Source organism: Macaca mulatta, chromosome 1, assembly GCF_049350105.2.
Source record: "Macaca mulatta isolate MMU2019108-1 chromosome 1, T2T-MMU8v2.0, whole genome shotgun sequence".
Taxonomy (NCBI): Eukaryota; Metazoa; Chordata; class Mammalia; order Primates; family Cercopithecidae; genus Macaca; species Macaca mulatta.
This window is the reverse complement of record NC_133406.1, coordinates 70,118,031-70,140,086: the sequence shown is the minus strand read 5'-3', so window position 1 is coordinate 70,140,086 and position 22,056 is coordinate 70,118,031. Positions and strand designations below refer to the sequence as shown.

Genomic DNA, 22,056 nt, shown 5'->3' with positions numbered 1-22,056 from the left:
GTGATTCTGCCTGCTCCTTAGAGAAGACTGCATGGAAGGGACTGGGCATGGTGGCTCATGCCTGTAATCCCAGCACTTTGGGAGGCTGAGGCAGGTGGATCACCTGAGGTCAGGAGTTCGAGACCAGCTTGGCCAACATGGTGAAACCCTGTCTCTACTAAAAAATACAAAAATTAGCCAGGTGTGGTGGCACGTGTCTGTAATCTCAGCTACTCGGGAGGCTGAGGCAGGAGAATCGCTTGAACCCAGGAGGCAGAGGTTGCAGTGAGACGAGATCATGCCACTGCACTCTAGCCTGGGTGACAAGAGTGAGACTCTGCCCAAAAAAAAAAAAACAACAACAAAAAACTGCCTGGAAGGAAGGAAGCTGGAAGGGCAGCTAACACTTCCTGACTGCTTCCCCTGTGCCAGGATCTGTCCTACCCCATTGCCCCATTTAATTCTCACATCAACCCTGTGAGGTGGTTATCCTCCTTTTACAGATGAGGCCCCCAACCTTAGGGAGGTTGAGTAAAGCATGGGGAGGTCATATAGCTGGTAAACACAGACTGAATCAAACTCTGCCCGACCCAGTGGTGTTTTCTTTTTTTTTGAAACGGAGTCTCACTCTGTCACCTAGGCTGGAGTGCAGTGGCACAATCTCGGCTCACTGCGACCTCTGCTTCCCAGGTTCAAGTGATTCTCCTGCCTCAGCCTCCCGAGTAGCTGGGACTGCAGGCGCGTGCCATCACACCCGGCTACTCTTTTATTTTTAGTAGAGATGGGGTTTTACCATGTTGGCCAGGCTGGTCTCGAACTCCTTATCTCAGGTGATCTGCCCATCTCGGCCTCCCAAAGTGCTGGGATTACAGGTGTGAGCCACTGCACCTAGCCTACATCAGTCAGTGGCTTATAAAAACTATTTTAAGTGGTGGTAATCCCAAAACTTTGGAAGGCCAAGATGGGAGGATCTCTTGAGGCCAGGAGTTTGAGACCAGCCTTAGCAACAAAATGAGATCCTGCCTCCACCAAACAGACAAAAACCAAAAGCACTCAAACAAAACAATATTTTAAGCATTCTTTTATTAAAGCCCAATATGTAAAAGATAGTGGCGTGGCTAACCCTGCCTCTGACATGAGGCATTTCCTCTAAAGCCCTAAGGCTCCCGGGAGAACAACTTGAAAGACCTGTATATTAGTTTTCCATTGTTTCTATAACAAATTACCACAAACTTAGTGACTTAAAGAAGCACAAATTTATTATCTTATAGTTCTGGAGGTCAGGAGTCCAAAATAGATCTCACTGGGCTAAAATTAAGCTGTCTTGGCAGGCCTGAATTCCATTCCAGGGGCTTGAGGAGAGAACCTGGTCTTTGCCTTTTCTAGCTTCTGGAGGCCTCCTGCATTCCTTGGCTTGTGGCCCCTTCCTACAGCTTCAAAACCAGCAGTGGCTGGTCGAATCTTTCTCACATCACTTTGACGCTGACTTTGCTGCCTCCTTTTCCCATGTTGAAAGGGCCTTTGTGAACACATCGGACCCACCCAGGTAACCCAGGATAATCTTCCTGCTTTAAAGTCAGCTGATTAACAACCTTAGTCCCATTTGCTGCCTTAATTCCCCTTTTCCATGCAACTTGACATATTTACAGGTTCTAAGGATTAACACTTGGACATCTTTGGGAGCCTATATTCTGCCTACCACACCATGCACTACCCTGTTGCCCCCAACCAGAAGTGCATAGATGGAGGTAGGAGGAAGAAGAGGAGGGGGGCCAGACTTGGAAAGATGAGGCTCGCCTTTGTGTTTCCTTTCATAGAGAAGTGCCCAGGTAAATCAGGAGGTGGCCCTAATGACCTTGGACCTTAGCAGCCTCTCTTTTGCCTCAGATTCCTGAGGCTGCAAAGCCGGGGGTCAATCAGAATAGGAAGCCAGGCCTCAGGCAGAGCAAATTTTGGGAATCATTTTCATGATTATTAAGTAAGTCTGTTATGTTGACCTGTGACTAGCGATCTTGGATATTACAACTGTAAATGTTTGGGAAGTTCAACTGGCAAGAGCATTCCCACTTGCTTTGGGGGAACCAGATGGGCTAGGCTCATTCCTTTCTAAATCACGGAAGATCCAGATCTCAGGAGTCTATTTGGCTGGGTCAGTAGTGAGTTGGCTCAAATTTGATGGACTGATACAAAACTCTCAGAGCTCATTTCTTGCCTCTGAGTCTTTTTTTTTTTTTTTTTTTGGAGACAGTCTCGCTGTGTCAACCAGGCTACAATGCAGTGGCATGATCTTGGCTCACTGCACCCACCACCTCCTGAGTTCAAGCATTCCTTATGCCTCAGCGTCTCGAGTAGCTGGATTATAGGCACTTGCAATCATTCCTGGCTAATTTTTGTATTTTTAGTAGAAACGGGGTTTTGCCATGTTGGCCAGGCTGGTCTCAAACTCCTGACCTCAAGTGATCCGCCCTCTTCAGCTTCCCAAAGTGCTGGGATTATAGGCATGAGCCACCATGCTCAGCCCCTTTGAGTCTTATAATAATAATAATAATAATAATAATAATAATAATAATAATGGTAACGATAGTGGTTGCCATTTTGAGAGTGCTTTCATGTACTAGGCCTGTGTAGGGCTTTTTTTTTTGAGATGGTACCTTGCTTTGTGGGCTGGGCTACCGTGCAGTGGTATGATCATGGCTCATTTCAGCCTCCCAAGTAGTTGGGACTGTAGGTGTGTGCCACCATACCTGGCTAATTTTTAAATTTTTTTTTAGAGACAGGGTCATTCAGTCTTGCCCAGGCTGGTCTCAAACTCCTGGGCTCAAGTGATCCTCCTACCTTGACCTCGCAAAGTGCTGAAATCACAGGTGTGAGCCACCGCTTCGAGCCTGTAGGACTTTTTATATACACTTTATCCTGTAATCTTCACGGCCACTCTGTGAGGTGAATGGTTAGTCCTAGTTTATAGATGAGGAACCCAAGGCACAGACGTTAAGGAACATGCTCAGAGCTCATAAGTGGCAGGGCTCAAATCTGCACTCAGGGCTACCTCCGAAGGTGTCTTGACTCTGGCTCAGTTGTTCCTAGATGAGAGCTTTCCTGCTCCAAATTCTCCCTTCCCTGTAGCAGATCACTTCAGGACTGCTTCACTTGTTATGCCAAGTGCTAACACCACAGAGAGGGTGAGTAAGTTCCTCCAGGAGCTCAGACACATAGAGACAGAAGGCCAGTTACCAAAGAAGAACTTGAGCCTTCCTTGACTTCCCTGATGAGGTCCCTTTCTCCCTGTGATATGCTTTCCTTTGTAACAGTTAACACAGTTGATAGGTCACATTTATTGAGTTTAATTATTCAGTTAATTGTTATCCACCCCTTGGCAGTGCCCCACAAGTTCTGTGAGGCACACAGATTTTGTCTTCTCCTCCTTTACTGTTACTCCAGTGCCTAGTGTGGAGTGTAGTGGTAGTGTGGAAGTATGACTCCGTAGAACTCAGACTTCTATGGAGTATGAGTACTGTAGGTACTCAGTACTTATTTGTCCTATGGGGGAGAGCAGTGGGGATTTAGAGCAGGACAGCATCTCATCTAGGAGCAAGTGAGCCAACTGGAATGAATGAATGAGGGCCAAAGAAATGGTAGAGTCAGATGCTTCAGAATGAATGAAGTGGCCTGGCCCTGTGGCTCACACGTGAAGGGGCTCACGCTGTGGCTCATCCTAGCACTTTGGGAGGCCAAAGCGAGCAGAACACCTGAGATCAGGAGTTCGAGACCGGCCTGGCCAATGTGACGAAACTACGTCTCTACTAAAAATACCAAAAAACTAGCTGGGCATGGTGGCGGGTGCCTGTAATCCCAGCTACTCGGGGGGCTGAGGCAGAAGAATTGCTTGAAGCCGGGAAGTCAGAGGTTGCAGGGAGCCGAGATTGTGCCATTGCACTCCAGCCTGGGTGATAGAGCAAGACTCCATCTCAAAAAATAAAAATACAAAAATTAGCCAGGAATGGTGCATGCCTGTAGTCCCAGCTACTTGGGGGAAAAAAAAAAAAAGGAAGGAAGGCTGGCTGGTTTGTGAAGGTGGGATTACTCTGAAGGAAAGGTAACACGTAGGTGAAAAAGAAGAGACTGGCTAGGGAAGGGAGATTACATGAGCAACTGTATAGAGATGGGAATAAAATAGGACATGTTGGAGATCATGAATAACACGGTGTGGTTGGGGCAGAGGGCTGGTGAGCGAAGTAGAGGGAGGTGAGGTAGGAAAGAGACTTGGTCAGATTGTGGAGGGGTCTGAGTGTCAGGGTCTGTACATTATCTAGTAGGGAGCAGGGGGTATTTAAAAGGATTGGAACAGGACAGTAAGAGGAGTAAAGTGGGGATTCAAGAGATGAATGTGGCTGGTTTAAGGCAAAGGGAGACAACCATGCTGCGGCAAAGGCTGATGTGAGAGGCTGCTTTGCTGTAGCGGAGGGGGAGAAGGAAAAATCAAAGAGCATTCTTAATTTTGAAGCCAGGCGGATGGGAGAATGATACTGCATAGAGATGAAGCCTAGAGAGGCAAATGGCTCAGAAAAGAAGATGGCCAGGTGTGGTGGCACGCCTGTAATCCGAGCACTTTGGGAGGCTGAGATGGGTGAATCATTTGAGGCCAGGAATTCAAGACCAGCCTGGGCAATATGGCAAAACCCCGTCTCTACAAAAAACACAAAAATTAGCCAGGCATGATGGCATGCACCTATAATCCCAGCTAATTGGGAGGCTGAGGTGGGAGAATCGCTTGAGCCCAGGAGGCAGAGGTTGCAGTGAGCTGAGATTGCACTGCTACACATCAGCTTGGGCAACAGAGTGAGATCCTGTCTCAAAAAAAAAGCCTATCTGTTGTTGGCATACTGTCAGTTGAAGTCGAGATGGCCCAGAGGCAATGACAGATGCAGGATGGACAGGAGAGAAGGGAGGGCTGGAGTTGTGCAACCTGGAGAAATCCCATGGGGGCAGGGTCACAGGAACAGATGGAAAATGAGCAGGGGGGCTATGAAGACTGAGCCTCACAAACATCCCCATTTGGGGGACAAAAGAGGAGCTGGGGCTGGAAAAGGAATTGAATGGAGGGCCTGGAGGTAGGAGCTGCAAGAAAGGAGGACAGTGCAGCAGAGGTTCAAGTTAAGCACCCAAACATGCGGGGTTGTAAATCAGTTTTATTCTCTGGAATACATAATTCCCTACCAAAATGCACTAAAAGCTTTAGTCTATTCATTTCCTGTCTATCAACTGAATCAGAACCAATTAGTATTCTGTTCAAAGGGAGAAATGACATCAGACATGCTAATAGAATAAGCACTTTCCTACATCAGAGATGTAATCAAACTGAGGAAAACCCTCGGTTAATTAGTCATTACAATCAGTTCTCCATGAAAACAACTGTATATAATGGGATAGACAAAAAATTCATACATTGGACCTTATCAAAATGAAAACCTTAGCTGGGCATGGTGGATCACGCCTGTAATTCCAGCACTTTGGGAGGTCGAGGCGGGTGGATCACCAGAGGTCAGGATTTTGAGACCAGCCTGACCAACATAGTGAAACTCTGCCTCTGTTAAAATACAAAGTCAGCCAGGTGTGGTGGCCCATGCCCGTAATTCCAGCTACTCAGAAGGCTGAGGCAGGAGAATTGCTTGAATCTAGGAGGCGGAGGTTCTAGTGAGCTGAGCTTGTGCTGTTGCACTCCAGCCTGGGTGACAGAGTGAGACTCCATTCCCCTCCCCCACAAAAGAAGACCTTTTGTGTATCAAAGGACACTATCAAGAAAGTGAAAAGACAGCCCACATAATGGGAAAAAGTATTTGCAAATCGTATATCTGATAAGGGACTGATATTTAGAATATGTAAAGAACGCCTACAATTCAACAATAGAGACAAATAAAACTCAGTTTAAAAACGGGCAAAGAATCTGAATAGACATTTCTCCGGAGAAGATATACAAATGACTGGGAAGCACATGAAATAATGCCAACATCATTAGTCATCAGGGAAATGCAGCTCTAAATCACGATGAGATACCACTTCACACCCACTAGGATGGTTATAATTTTTAAAAATGGATAATAAGTTTTGGCAAGGATGTAGAGAGATTGGAACCCCCATACGTTGCTGGTGGGAATGTAAAGTGGTGCAGCTGCTGTGGAAAATAGTCTGGCAGTTCCTCAAAAGGTTAACTACAGAGTTACCATATGGGCCAGCAATTCCACTCCTAGGTGTATATTCATGAGAAATGAAAACTTACGTCTACATGAAAACTTAAATCTCCCAAAAACGTGTACCTGAATGTTCATAGAAGCTTTATTTGTAATAGCCAAAAAGTGAAATAAGCCAAATGACTATCAGCTGATGCATGGATAAGTAAAATGGTACATTCACACAATAGAATATTATTTGGCAATAAAAGAATAAGGAACTGGCTGGACGCGGTGGCTCACACCTGTAATCCCAGCACTTTGGGAGGCTGAGGTGGGTGGATCACTTGAGGTCAGGAGTTCAAGACCAGCCTGGCCAACATGGTGAAACCCCGTCTCTACCAAAAATATGAAAAATTAGCCAGATGTGGTGGTGTGTACCTGTAATCCCAGTTACTCAGGAGGCTGAGGCAGGAGAATCACTGGAACCCAGAAGGTAGAGGTTACAGTGAGCCAAGATGGTGCCACTGCACTCCAGTCTGGGTGACAGAGGGAGACTCCGTCTCAAAAAAAAAGAAAAAAAAAAGAGAATGAGGAACTGATGCATGCTGTAACTTGGATGAATTTTTTTTTTGAGACAAGATTCTTTGTTGCCCAGGCTGGAGGGCAGTGGTGCCATCTCGGCTCATTGCAACCTCTGCCTCCTGGGTTCAAGTGATTCTCCTGCCTCAGCCTCCCAAGTGGCTGGGATTACAGGCATGTGCCACCATGACCAGCTAATTTTTGTATTTTTAGTAGAGACGGGGTTTTGCCATGTTGGCCAGGCTGGTCTTGAACTCCTGACCTCAGGTGATCCTCCCACCTCAGCTTCTTAAAGTGTTGGGATTACAGGCGTGAGCCACCACGCCTGGCTGTATCTTGAAAACATTATATTAAGTGAGAGAAGTCAGACACAGCCACATATATGATGCCCTTTATGTGAAATGTCCAGAACAGGCAAATCCATAGGGACAGAAATTAAATTAGTGGTTGCCAGGAAAGAGGAAGTAACCACTCTCAGGTATGGAGTTTCTTTTTGGGTAATTAAAATTTTCTGTAATTAGATAGTGGTGGTGGTTATACATCTTGTGAATATACTAAAAACTGCTGAATATATTTACTTTAAAAGGGTAAATTGTATGGTATGTAAATTATATCTAAAAAAGAAGACACAAAATTGACCACACTAAACAACAGAAAAAAAAGGTAGGCAGAAAATTCAGAATGCCTCTTAGCTCAGTGCTCCCTGCAAGGTGGAGTTTCACAGGATTACAGCAGACAGCCAAGCCCCTTTCCTCTGAATAGAGGTTCCATGATATTTTCAAGAACTGAATTGCCCATCACAGATCCCCTTAGTGGATAAACTTGCATTCTGGGACAAGTTCAGGGTTTTTGAAGGAATTCTGTCATGGGTTTTACAAAGCATATAAACTACCTTTCCCTGGGACATCTTGTGCATTATTTTTGTCTTCCTACTACCCTGAGTTTGCATTCATTTAAAGGATGTGTACTTTTAAAGCACATTCATCCAGTTTGCCACAAAAAGCCAGTGTTCAGTTTTCTCACTACAGAGTGCGTGGGACATTTTATCAAATAACCAGCACCTTTTTTTTTTTTTTATGATAAAGTATAATGGTGTCTAGTTTTAGAATTGGAGTGTTACTTATAGCAAGTGTGGAGGATAAGTAAATAGTTTTACAGTTTTTATTTAGATCACACTCCTATTTGTGGATCAAGAAGAGCCCTGTAAAGAAGCTAAACTTGGCTTCTGTGAGTAAAACAGAAGAGAAGACTTTTGGTCAGTGTTCCCATGAGAGTAATTTGTTCCAAGTACCTCTACCAGATGAGTTGCAGTGATGGAATTGGCATGTGACCTTTTTGTTTTATTCCTATTTTTAGAATTTTCAAGGACATGTAGGGAGAACTTCATCTCTTTCCCTAGCCAAGGCCATCATGAAGGCAAAACATTTCAAATCATGTTTATCTGGCTTAATGCAGAGTGGATACACCTGTCCACAAATGCCAGTTATTGTTCCTTTTTATTATATTGTTCAGCCCGGATGTAGTATAGAGTTTGTCTTAGAAGTTTTCTGGGCCAGGCGCTGTGACTCACCCCTGTAATCCCAGCACTTTGGGAGGCTGAGGCAGGCAGATCACCTGAGGTCAGGAGTTCGAGACCAGCCTGGCTAACGTGGTAAAACCCTGTTTCTACTAAAAATACAAAAAATTAGTTGGATGTGGTGGTGCATACCTGTAATCCCAGCTACTCGGGAGGCTGAGGCAGGAGAATCGCTGGAACCCAGGAGGCGGCGGTTGCAGTGAGCCGAGATTGCACCATTGCATTCCAGCTTGGGCAACAAGAGTGAAACTCCATCTCAAAAAAAACCAAAAAAACAAAAAAAGCAAAAAAAAAGTTTTCCAGGTCAGGTACAGTGGCTCGTGCCTGTAATCCTGGCATTTTAAGAGGCTGAGGTGGGTAAATTGCTTGAGTGCAGGAGTTCTAGACCAGCCTGGGTGACATGATGAAACCCCATCTCTACAATAAATACAAAAATTAGCTGGGTATGGTGGCACGTACCTGTAGTCCCAGCAACTCAGGAGGCTGAGATGGGAGGATTGATTGAGCCTGGGAGGTGGAGGTTGCAGTGAACCAAAATCATGCCATTGTACTCCAGCCTGAGTGACAGAGCCAGACCCCACTTGAGTCCAGGAGTTCAAGGCTGCAGTGAGCTATGATCATACCAGTGCACTCCAGCCTGAGTGACAGAGTGAGACCCTGTCTCTTAAAAAAAAAAGAGAAAAAGTATTTCAGACTTCTCTACTTGTTACGAAGTTATATTATTTCAATTACATCTTTTATTATTGATGACTGTAATTTTAAATATTATTGCTCACAGTTGTATAGGGAAAGAGCATTGGGCTAGGAGCCAGGACTCTAAGACTCTCTCATTCCGATTGTGCCAGTTACTGGCTGTGGGATCTGGATTGTTGTACAAAGAGTAGAGTTGGGCCAGATGGCCTTTTAGGTCCCTATCAACTCTTAAAAATTAGATTCAGATGTTATGCAACAAATCAGTCACTTCAGAGTTCCTTCAGTTTTATCTTGTGATCTTTTCAAACCCCATTAGAATGTAGTCGGCTGGTACTCATTGCCACTGCAGTTATGAGCAGCTCATGACAGTGGATGTATTTTCACCCACCAGGTTTTGAAGGATACCCATGGTCCCATTTGGACCGTGGGAGTTGGTTGTACCTTCCAAGCTAAATAGCTATGGGTGGGTTCCTGTGCATAGATCCTGTGGCCCTGCAGCCCAGCTACAGCTGACTGCTCAGGGGTCAGCACCCAACAAAGGGAGGCCATCTATAGGCTGGGCATGAAGGAGGTCAGTGTCTTGTGAGGTATCTGGTGGAACACCCTATACAGGATACTCTCTGGGGGAGAATTTGAATGCAAGACTCATGGAGAAGGACTTAGTAAAGTGGAGCAGGGTCATGAGAGAAACATGTAAAGAAGGCAGAGAGCAAAGGCATGAAGGAGCAGAAACTGACCAGTGTCTATTAGCAATAGGTAGAGGCAAAAGTGAAATCAAACACAAAAGAAGCTGAGATGAGAAAGAATTGCTTTAATTCCTTTTGGACAACTAGAGCTGCTGTGGACCTTGGTGGCTTAGCTCTCAGCTATCCATTGGGTTTCCTGGGCTCTCACTTATCCTTGTACCTGTAGGGTAAACCTCCACTGCCCATAGTAACTTATTCCTTAAAACCTAAAGGGGCCTCACAGACGGTTCTGGAAATTGGCATTCCTGTGTAAAGTAAAAACTTTCTAAAGTATTTTGCCAAAAAACAGCAAGGAACATTCATTGGTTTATAGTTTTACATGCTTAATTGCACTAATATTCTCTGATGGATTGAGTTAGCATGGCAAGACTTAGTTCATCTATTATTTGGGTTATTTATTCATTTGACAAACATGGAAACATTACATGCCTACTATGTGAAAGACACTACATTCTGCCCTGCCTCCGTTTTATTTTCAGCATATATCTTTTCAGATTTATTTTTCAAAAGAGATTATAGTTCTATGATCTTTATTTTTGCTATTTTCATAATTGAGCACTTCATTGTTTGAAGGGTAGAGGGTACATTCTGTTTCTTTGGTACCAATAATTGTTACCATTGAGCAGGCCCTATGTAATGCATTTTGCAACATTCTCTCATTTACTTCTCTCAAAAATCCTGTAAAATGGAAATGATAAAAATGTAAGGCTTTAAGAGCACTGAGTAACTTGTCTAGGATCATGGAGTAGTTAGTAGCAAAGCTGCAGCTGGAGCTCAAAACTCTGACTCTAAAGCTCATGCTCTTAACCACTGCACAGTATATCTGCTCTTTCAGTCAGAAAATAAATGAATAATGGAAACCAAATTATTTCTTCCTTAAAATTCTCCTTGTGGTTTAGGTGCAGAACTAACATGACCCCCTCCACAGAGTCTTTGCTGATAACTGCCCCTCTCCCTGTGCTTCCCATTCTTCCTCCAGTTGAAGGAAACCTAATGTTTTATACCCTTACATCTTTCTGAATTCTGTAGCACTTTGGATCAGAGACCATCAGTCCTTCATTTGGTATCTCCCTGAAGCACCTAGTACAAAATCTTGCATGTAGAGTTGGTGCTTGATCTTGTATAAGTAAAGAATGAATTATTTCCTTGTCTTTAGCAATCCAGGAGGCTTGGATAGTTCTGTGCTGCGCCTGCTTTTGTGCTTTAAATAAAGTAAAATGAAATAGTTATGAGCAGATACTCTTTTGTGTCTTTGTATTTGAAATCTGCTATCAAAGCATATGGTTGGGTTTTGTTGTTAATCCAGACTGACAGTCTCTGCTTTTTAATTGGATGGTTTAGTCCATTTACATTTGATGTAATTATTGATATGGCTGGATTTGACTACCATTTTGCTGTTTTCTATTTGTCTTGCTGGGTTTTTTTGTTTGTTTCTCTGTTTTTTCTTTATTGCAAGTTATAAACCTTACAATATTGTTGAGTAATTTCTGCTGTAGGCAGTCTTAACCTTTTTTTAAGTAGCTTTTTGTTTTACTCACTTATTTAACATTTTCAGTGCTCTTTACATCTGAGAGTTACCATCTAAGTGTCAATTCCTTTTAGCTCTCAGAATTTTTGTTAGCATGCATTGTAGTGCAGGTCTGCTAGTGATGAATTCTTTCAGCCATTGTGTTTCAAAATATCTTTATTTCATCTTCATTTTTGAACTTTTGCTGGTTAGAGAATTACACTGGTAGACGAAAAATATTTTTTGTTTCAGGCATTTAAAGATGTTCCGTTGTCTTCTGGCCTCCATTATTTCTGTTCAGAAATTGGTTGTAGTTAGTATCAGTGCACTATATGTAATATATATCTATGTATAGAGATATATATATATATTTTTTCCCTCACTGCCTTCAAGATTTTTCTCTTTTCTTATACATTAGCAGTTTGACTATGATTTGCCTCGCAATTTTTTTTTTTTTTTTTTTTTTTTTTTTAGTTATCCTGGTTGGCATTTATTGAGCTTCTTGGATCTGTAAGTTGATGTCTTTCTACAGTTTTGGGCCATTGTTTTTTTCAGATTTTTTTTTTTTTTTTTTTTTTTTTAGATGGAGTTTTGCTCTTGTTTCCCAGGCTGGAGTGCAATGGCGTGATCTCAACTCACTGCAACCTCTGCCTTCCGAGTTCAAGCGATTCTCCTGCCTCAGCCTCCCAAGTAGCTGGGATTACAGGTGCATGCCACCATGCCCAGCTAATTTTTGTATTTGTAGTAGAGACAGGGTTTCACCACGTTGGCCAGGATGATTTCGATCTCTTGATCTTGTGATCCACCTGCCTCAGCCTCCCACAGTGCTGGGATTACAGGTGTGAGCCACGGTGTCTGGCCTCAGATATTTTTTGTGACCTATTTTCTGTCTCCAGTTACATGTCATTACACTGCTAGATACTGTAACAATTATCTGGGCTCCATTTTTTTTTTTTTTCCTTTCAATATTTTCTTCAGATTGGATAGTTTCTGTTGATTTAACTTCAAGTTCACTGACTCTTTTTCTGCCATCTTTTGCTATTAAAATATACAGTGAACTTTTTACTTCATTTATTTCTTGTCAGATCTGGAATTTCCATCTTTTTTTTTAAATTTAATGAAACATTTTTACAGTGGTTAGATACATATAATGTAAAACTCATCGTCTTACCTATTAAAATGTATAGCTCAGTGATACTAAGCACATTCATACTGCTGTGCAACCATCACCACCATCCATCTCCACAAAGCTTTTTCATCCTGCAAAACTGAAATTCTATATATTTGGCTGTTGTTATTAGTTTCTGTTTCTCTATTGATCTTGTCTTTATTCCTTATTCAGATATTTTCCTTTAAGTGCCATAAAGTTCCTCTCTGCTAAATTGCATCACTGGGTTATCTTGGTGTTGGTTTCTATAGATTGCTTTTTTCTTGAGTATGGGTCACATTTTCTTGTTTCTTAGCATGACTAGTGATTTTTGATTGAACACTGGACATTATGAATGATGTAGAGATTCTAGATTCTGTTATGATCTTCAGAAGGGTATTTTTTTTCCTTGGCATATAGTTAGTATGGCAAGATTTAAGCTCAGCTCTAAACTCCTATCTCCACTGCATTAGCCGTAGTTGAAATCTCCATGCAGTTCTTTCAATTTCCAGTTGTTACTTTGTGCTGGCCCCCTTGGGTTCTCCAGCCAAGGATCTGAACATATATTTAGTTGCCGATTTGGGAGTTTCACCCCCTATGTGGCTCCCTCCCTTTCAAGGTTTCGTCTGAACTTTCTGGCTGCCCTTCCAGCCCTGAACTTTGTCCCTGTCACTCTGAACCATGCCTTATAGGGATTGGCATGTATTCTTAGGCAAAAAGCTACAGATGTATAAATCTCACCAAGTACAGTTCTCTTTCAAGGGTAGCCTCTCTTTCAATTTCTACCTGCTTTTGATCATTCTCTTAGTGCCTTCAAATAATTTAAAATATGTTGTCCAAAGTTTATAATTGTTGTCTGTGGAAGGGTGATGTGACACTGCTACTCTGTCACTGTTGGAAGCCAGATGCCAAGCAGATACCTTTTGGGGCCTATGTTCAGATGCTTTCCTTGTTCTCAGCCTTGTGCAAACCTGGGCTGTGGAGGAAATAGGGCTTCTTCTCAGGGAGTTCCATTTTCAGCTGAGGAGCAGAGAGGGCACAGGGAACCCTGTGGGAGTATCTTAGTCAGCTCGGACTGCTGTAACAAAATGCCACAGATGAGTAGCATAAACAATAGAAATTTATTTCTCACAGTTCTGGAAGCGAGAAGTCCAATATCAAGGTGCCAGCAGGGTTGATTTCTGGTGAGGCCTCTCTCTTTGGCTTGCAGACAGCTGCCTTCTCATTGTGTCCTCACATGAACTTTTTTCCTGTGTGCTTGTGCTCCTAGTGTCTCCTCCTCTTATAAGGATTCTGGTCCTATTGGATCAGGCCTCATCCTTATGGCCACATTTAACCTTAATTATATCCATGAAGGCCCTGTCTCTAAATATAGTCACACTGAGGGTTAGGGCTTCAACCTGAATTTGAGGGTAGGGGATACAGTTTTGCCCATAACAGAGATTAATCTAGCTTCTAGTCTCAGGATTTTGTGAGGGAGGTAGGGGAGACAGAGTTGTGTTGTACCAATGGCATCAGGACATGTTTAATCAGTCACCATGTAAATGCAGAATGTTCCAGGCATAGCATGAAGGGCTAAGGATTCAGTTATGGATAAGACTGGCCCCCATCCCTGCCCTCATGGAACTCACAGCCTAGGGGGAGAAAAAGATGTATAGACATGACATTGCAGAGTGATGAAGTAGGGGACATTCAGGAAGAAGTGCCCAAATAAAGGTTAGGGGTCAGGAGAGGCTTTTTCAAGAAAATGTCTGTCTTTCTTTCTTTCTTTTTTTTTTTTTTTTTTGAGACAGAGTTTCGCTCTTGTTGCCCAGGCTAGAGTGCAATGGCACGATCTTGGCCCACTGCAACCTCCGCCTCCTGGGTTCAAGCGATTCTACTGCCTCAGCCTCTTGAGTAGCTGGGATTACAGGCATGTGCAACCATGCTCAGCTAATTTTGTATTTTTAGTAGAGACGGGGTTTCACCGTGTTGGTCAGGTTGGTCTCGAACTCCTGACCTCAGGTGATCCGCCCGCCTCGGCCTTCACAGTGTTGGGATTACAGGCGTGAGCCACTGCGCCTGGCCTATAAAATGTCTTTCTAAATTAAAATGCTTCCATGAAAGGATAGCGTGACCAAGCTACTCTGTCACTGTTGGAAGCCAGATGCCAAGCAAAAAGCTTTCGGGGCTTAGGATGAGTGAGGCGTCAGCTGTGGAAGAAAAGAAAATCAAGCAGAGGCAATGGTAAATGTGAGAGGCTCCCGGGTTGAGCAGGGCACGCCAGAAGAACAGAAAGTCGATGAGGAGAGGTAGAGCTGGGAGAATTGGGGAAGTGGAGTGGTGAGGGATAAGGCCAGAGAGGTAGGCTGTTGGATTGTAACTGCCTATCCCTCTAGAGAGTAAACTCCTTTTTTCTGTTCTGTTTTTTGCTTGTTCTTTTAAAATTTTTATTTATTTTTTTATCTTTTATCTTTTTTCCTTTGAGAGTAAACTCCTTAAAGACAATGAATAAGTCTCCTTCAGCTTGGTGTCCTCTGCCTGGCAGAGAAGCTGTGTAGTAAATGTTTACAGGTGCCCTTTGTTAGGATTTGTGGGGGTGAGGTGGAAAGGTTGGGCGTGCAGGTGACCTCACCTCCTTGGTGAGGTGGGCAAGGGCCTGGAGGTTGCTGACCATCTCTGGCTGTACCTTGTCCCTGTGTCCTGGGTCACGTGGTGTTTTGTTGTTGTCAGGCCTGGACAGCGAGTCTGCCTCCAGCAGCATCCGCTTCAGCAAGGCCTGCCTGAAGAACGTCTTCTCGGTCCTGCTCATCTTCATCTACCTGCTGCTCATGGCTGTGGCCGTCTTCCTGGTCTACCAGACCATCACAGACTTTCGTGAGAAACTCAAGCACCCTGTCATGTCTGTGTCTTACAAGGAAGTGGATCGCTATGATGCCCCAGGTAGAGCCTGCCCCTGGGCCAGGCATCAGGGCCCCAGATCTAGGGTGTCGGCCGGCAGATACTCCCTGAGCTGCCATTGTATTTGTGGCACTATGAGCAGGGCAGAGGAGTCCAACCAAGCATAGTCTAGGTATAGCGTCTACACCCAAAGAGCTGCTATTGGGAGTGTGGTACATGCTGAGGAGAGAAATGAACAGAGCCTAGAGTAGCTATTGCAGGCTACTAGAGGGGTCAGGGAAAGTTTGGCAGAGAGGTAGGATTTGAGCTGGGCCTTGAAAAGCACATAGATGGGAAGAGAGTGTCTTTGGGATGGGGATCAGCAGAGCAAAGGGGTGTCTAGGGAGGCAGAGGGCTTCTCTGGAGAGGATGAGACTAACTTGGCTGGGGCCAGAGGGCAGGGATGAGGAGAAGCAGGAGTCAAGGCTGGACTGTGGGGTGGGGAGGGTGATAGGGGAGGTGAGACCATTCAAGGTAGACAGGAACCCTGCCTGGAGAGGGACTCCCAGGCCACACTGGGTATACCTGTCCCACTGGGGTGTCTGGTCCCTGAGTGGGAGTCCGCTCTGCTACAGAGCAGGCTGTCTGCTCTGGGCTACAGGCTGGCACTGGATGCTCTGGGGGCTGTAGAGTAAATGAGGAGGCATGAGCTGTGTGACTTTGGCCCTGTCTACCCAGTGTGTGCCACCTGCTCTGTCCACAGCTGCCCCTGAGTGACCTGCGGGAGGGCCTGCTCACATGGCAGAGTCAGAGTCCAGGTGCCCTCTCTCTGGGGCTTCCTGCCAGCCTCCAGCAGAGTCAGTTGTGCTGGTCATGGCTCCTCTGCCCATCTCTTCCTGTCTTGTGTTTGTCCCTCTTCTCTGTGTGTCTGCTTGAGTCTTCTTTATCTGGAGGTTTTACTTTCTCTGTGTGGTCTCTTAGTCTCTCTGAAGTCTGTCTCTGATACCGTGTGCTGCCGTCTTAGCATTGCTGCCCTTGAGGCTGGACAGCTACTGTCCGTAGAGGTGCCTGGGCTGGGAAGAGGGAGGGACTCTTGGGATGTGACTCGCACACTTGGGGCTCCCAGTCTAAGAGACAAAATGAGTTCTGAGGAATTCCACAGCTTAGAGCCTCCCAGCGATTCTGCAGGTGGGTGTTGGCCCAGAGGGATGGCACAGCGGGGCTGAGTCAAGAGACACTCCCTCGGAGGGTGTGGAACAAGGCTCTGAGGGGGACCGGGTTTTGATGTGGGCATCAGGGTGGCTGGATCCCAGGTTGGCCAGGGGCTTACTGAGAAGGGGCTTGTGCCCTCTGCTAGAGCGGGGCTTCCTGATGCCAGGGGATGTGGCTTCTCACCCTCTGCAACCCTTTTCTTCTCCCTTCCCTGCAGTCATCCAGGAAGTCCAGAACATAGGTTGTTGGTAGATGTGAGATGATTTCAGGGATGTGGTCAGGACTGTGATTTCTGACACTTGCTTTTCCTGTTTGTGCCCCCAGGTATTGCCCTGTATCCCGGTCAGGCCCAGTTGCTCAGCTGTAAGCACCATTATGAGGTCATTCCTCCTCTGACAAGCCCTGGCCAGCCGGGTGACATGAATTGTACCACCCAGAGGATCAACTACACGGACCCCTTCTCCAATCAGACTGTGGTAATTCCTGTCTGCCTGAGCTGGGTCTGGGCAGCTGCTCCGTTAGCCCCACACCCCTTCTTCCACTCACTCAGTGTGGGGCCTCGGTCCCCAAGCAGACATGCGGCTGTGCCACGTGGACACTTGGCTGTGGTTGGCTCGTTTGCATTCAGGGAGGACAGTGAGGCCTCCAGCCTTTGCTGAGTAATGCTCAGGGATTCCTGACAGTGCGGTGAGACCCTGTCCCCGATGGAAGAATGACAGGGCTAAAGGGTGGGGCTGGTGGGATATAGCGAAGTGGGTCCCATACCTGACCGCTTGACAGAATTGCCAGGATACTTTTTGAAAATACAAATTTCCAGGTTCCATGTGAAGCCAACCGAATTATAATTCCTTAGGTGGGGCCTGGGAATCCGTAGTTTGAAATAAATATGCCAGCGTAAAGGAGTGCTGGTCTGGGGACAACGACTCCTGGGCCCTGGGCTGGCCGTATTGTCATATACAACAGCACGGCTGGGAAGGATGACTAAGGGATGGGGTTCGGAGTGCCCTGGAGGAGTGGCACTGCACGGGGTTTCAAAGGCAGGGTAGGCGTTTTTGATTTACATCTCATTTCCTTGCTTCAGAAAGGATTGAAAGGGGCTACAATAAAGTTTTCCAGATGAAATTGGGAAGGAAAGGTTTTCTAGGCAGAGGAAATTGCACCATGACCTAAAGGGAAGAGACGACATGTTGTACTTGCGCCTCTAGGCACAACTGCAGTTGGTGGCGAGATGTTTCATAGGGTCAGGAGCGCTGGAAGACTAATGGGTGATGAAGCTGTGGACAGAGTAATGGCCAGATGAGAAAAGAACATGCATCGTGCTGTAGAGCCTCACTTGCTCCCTTGGGTAACAGGGAACGGTTAGTGGGTTTTAAGATGAAAGAATCACACTAATATTTTTTCGTTAGTATGTGTATGCTAGGCCCCCTCCTAAAATTCTGCTGAAATGATTCTGTAAGGAACGAGCTAAAACGGACTAGAACATTAATAATAGCTTTGCACATAAGGAAAGGATATCACCAGTGGACCAGACATTTTGAGGAACTGGTATAAAGTATGAAAAAGAGCTTGGGCCAGATTGGTGGAGCAAAGAAATTAGAGAAAACCCTAACCCAAAAGAGATGCAGGAGAGACCTGCTGGAGAGGTACAAGCTTTCCTGCCAAACCCCCAGCTTGGAATCAGCGCTGTTAGAAAGCAGGGTAGTCATTACTGGACTGCCTGTTGGCTGGGCCAGACACACCCTGTACCCTCCCCAGGTATGCAGAGCCGCTGGGGATGGTTGCTTCTGGGTAAAAGACCCTGGAACCATTCTCTACAGAAGCTAAGGGAAGATTCTTTGCTTAGGCATAGGAAACAGAGCAGACTTCTACAATGGAAAAGGAGAGAGAACTAAAGGAAAGGACTCTTCCCAGAGTAAAACACACTGGAATACTCAGTGTGCTTCCACAGAGCATACTTAGCTTTCCCATGCAAGGGAGAGGCCTATTAGAGAAACAGAAATTTACTACTTTGGAAGAAATCAAAACCCAGACCTATACTAGTCAACCTAATCCTTCATTCATAAATAAGAATGGAGAATTAATGGTCACTAGACATTTGCATGAAACCAATGACAGAAAAAGACCAAGATGGACAAATAGAATGGACTCTAGAATAGGGAAATGGAAGCTAATTAAAACAAAAAGGAAAACAACTTTTAAACAATTCCAATGTGGAGTTATATGTATAATAGAAGCTCTCTGTCTGGATTCCCATCTCCCTTCATCCCTCTGTAAAACACACTAATGAACACTCGTGGCTGCTTCCGGCCCACCAAGTGCCTGTTCTCTGGATGCCCTCTTCTCCTCCCGCAGTTGAAGGGTACGCTTACGAGGAGTTAGTGAGGGTCAATTCCAAACCCGTGTAGGCCAGTTGCACTTGTTACAATAGTTACATGATTCGACTAAATAGTGTAAAAACCCTTGAAATAGGGGCACAAAGAGAGAGTTGTTTTTATGGAAATGAAGTTGAATGCAGCTACTAGCCCCCGGCTCTGAGTGATGGTTCGTCTCCTCCATCAATTCCTTGAAGTCCACAAGCTATAAACTAACAGAGAAGTTATCTCCTCCCTATCCACCAAGTTTCCTACCCAAACCAGCGTATAGCAGTGGAGGAAGAACACAATGAGAGCAGTAGAGCTCCCGTTTGGAAAAGGATGAAGGGGAAGGGCCCGCAGCTCTGCTCTGCAGCAGTGCTGGAACCCTGCAGGGTGGGACCGGTGAGAACGCCTTCTTGGCATGAAGTAAGCTCCTTGGTTTGAACCTGTTGCTGCCCTCAGAAAGAGACTCCTATGTGCTCTGGCCTTGTCCCTGGAACTTCTGCCTTGGTGGTAATGCTCTGTGGCCATATCTGAAGTGGATATTAGAAAATACGCCCTCCCTGGTGGCTGCACAGCTTGTGCCACTCACTTCCTGATTGTGTGAGCGGCTTTAGGGCTAAACAATCACAAGCTGGGAGGGTGGATTCTTACCCGCCTCCTCCTCCCATTGCCTTTGTTTGCAGTGAGATTTCAGAAACGTGTAGGCTTCTGGCTGTTCGCATCTAATCAAGTCCATGTGAAAGTGACCCTAGTGGAGGGTCTCATCCTGTTATATTTGTAACATCTTTGGAATTTTGTGATTTTCTGGTGCTTTCTTTCATGCTCTCAATTTAATGGTAGTTATTTTTTATCAAATGCTCTGTCTGGCACAATAAGGTTTGCCACCTTTCCAGCCTGCGGGATCCTTATCTATTTCCTTACTGCCCGCCATTTTCCCACCGCCCAAATGTTTGGCTGATGCCTCATTTTTAGATTTTTTTGCAACCATGAAACATTCCAGTGTCAGTTAACAAATTGTGTATTAGTCAGAGTATAAGCTAAGCTACCGAATAAAAACAAAACCTGCAAATACGGTGGCTGAGATGAGGGAGAAGTCTCCTCCTCTCTTTGAGAACAGTCCTGGCATGCAGGCTGTGTGGCATAGTGGCCAGTGCTGCCTCATAGGGTGGTCCAGCCATGACTTTTGTCTTGTCACTGTGCTGTCCCCTGGGCATTGTTCTGGTCCATGTGGGCAGTGTGTGTGTGTGTGTGTGTGTGTGTGTGCGCGTGCACATGCCCACGCCTGGGAAGGTGAGAAGTGGAGGGCAAGCAGTTCCCTTTTCAGGAAATGGCATGGAGTTGAATGAGTCTCCTTTTCTTCCACACATTAGGAACTTCATCACATGGCTACATTTGAGGGCAGAGATGAGGCTCCAGCAGGGGGAGTGGATTCTGCTGAAACCTGGGTTGGGAAAGCTGTTCTAGTACTAAAGGAAGAAATGGATAATAGAAACCAGGGACAGTGCTCTCTGTTGCATACTTAAAACGAAATGGCACAGAAAGGTTGAAAAATAAGTAAGATGGACAAAGCTGTCTTTGGAAAATGCAACGAAGACCAGAAGTGGCAATATTAATAGTCAGTGTGGAATTCCATATGAGTTGATGTAAAATACATTTTTTTCTAAAGTTAATCTACAAATTCAGTTTCCATCACAGTTAAAAGTCCCAGTGGATTTTTTTGTGGAACTAAGCAAGCTAGTTTTAAAGCGTACTTAGGGGAACACGTGTTCAAAAATAACCAAGACAAGTTTGGGGATGGGGAAGACTAGTGGGGAGGGCACCAGCCCAGATCTGGGAACAGTGGAAAACCACAGGAATCAAAGCAGCATAGTACTGGACAGAGACAGACAAATGTGTGGGCTCTGCTAGGGCCAGGAGCAGACACAGATGTTGGTTCTATATTGAATTTAGTATAGGATAAAGCAGGGAAGGGAAGAGGCTTTAAAACCTGTCTCTATGCATTGTTTGGGAAGTAGGAGTTAGAGCCCTATTTCACACTATATGCAGAGCTTAAAGCCAGATATATAAAGTATGTAAATGTAAAAAAGGTTAAAAAATGCTATAAAGAAATAGAGGAGAATATTGGCATAATTTTGGCTTTCGTCAGCAAACAAAACCCAAAGCTATAAAGAAAAGGTTTCTTTATGGTTTATAGGTTTATAAGTTTCCCTATAGTGCCTTCCCTACCAGTCTTCCCCATCCCCAAACTTGTCTTGGTTATTTTTGAACACGTGTTCTTCTAAGTATGCTTTAAAACTAGCTTGCTTAGTTCCACAAAAAAAATTCACTGGGACTTTTAACTGTGATGGAAACTGAATTTATAGATTAACTTTAGAAAAAAAGGTTCATAGGTTTCACTACATTAAATTTAAAGTTTCCATAGGACAAGTGACATTGGAAACAAAGTTGAAAGAAAAATGGCAGACTGGAAGAAAAGATTGGCACACGTAACAGATGAAAGTGAACATCCTTGCTAAATTAAGGGCTTCCATAACTCAAACAACCAATGAGAAAAGTGGACAGAGAATGAGCTGCATTCAGCTCTGGTTGGGCATCGTGTGGGGGAAGCTCCCCAGGAATGAGCATGAGTCCCAGCCCGGGCCTGTTCTCGCCTGAACAGGAGGGTCTGGCTAGTGGTCCCTTTGGAGACCACTGGGCAAGGAGCTATGGGCTTTCCAGTCAGTGCTTCTGCCCTCAGACCCAGAGACCTCTGTGTGCTTTCCCAGGACTGAGACTCTGTCCTTTGTCTCTCTGCAGAAATCTGCCCTGATTGTCCAGGGGCCCCGGGAAGTGAAAAAGCGGGAGCTGGTCTTCCTCCAGTTCCGCCTGAACAACAGTAGTGAGGACTTCAGCGCCATTGATTACCTCCTCTTCTCTTCTTTCCAGGAGTTCCTGCAAAGGTGGCCTTTTAGAGTTCACAGTGGGCTTACTGTCTACTTTTGATCTCATTCCAGCCATGTACATCCCTGGGCTAGAGATGGAGGGCTGAGGGCAGGGAAGGGAAGGGACATTCCCCGATGACTCATTGGCCCAGGAAGGGACCTCATGAGCTCGGCTGGTCCACTCAACGTCTTATCACAAAGTTAAGCGAAGCTGGTGTGGAGGAGCACGCTGGCTGGCCATGCACATAGTGCTGACTGGTTCTGGAGAGATCGTTTGGTCTCGCCATTGCCTGGGGCTGCTGAGGAGTAGGGG

At 45.2% G+C, this 22,056-nt stretch overlaps 1 protein-coding gene across 10 annotated transcripts in view; it reads left to right on the top strand.

The window, feature by feature from the left end:
• Positions 1-22,056, top strand: part of PACC1 (proton activated chloride channel 1) — a 43,760-nt gene that overhangs the window by 6,193 nt on the left and 15,511 nt on the right. For 6 of the 10 annotated variants that reach the window (XM_015117259.3, XM_015117246.3, XM_077937436.1 and 3 more), the window contains 3 exons: positions 15,107-15,316; positions 16,790-16,941; positions 21,619-21,761. In XM_015117259.3, coding sequence (XP_014972745.1) covers positions 15,107-15,316; positions 16,790-16,941; positions 21,619-21,761 — 505 coding nt within the window. Of the gene's footprint in view, positions 1-11,830; positions 11,954-15,106; positions 15,317-16,789; positions 16,942-21,618; positions 21,762-22,056 lie in introns of all 10 variants that reach the window. The other 4 variants (XM_077937413.1, XM_077937408.1, XM_077937411.1 and 1 more) reach the window with 2 other exon arrangements.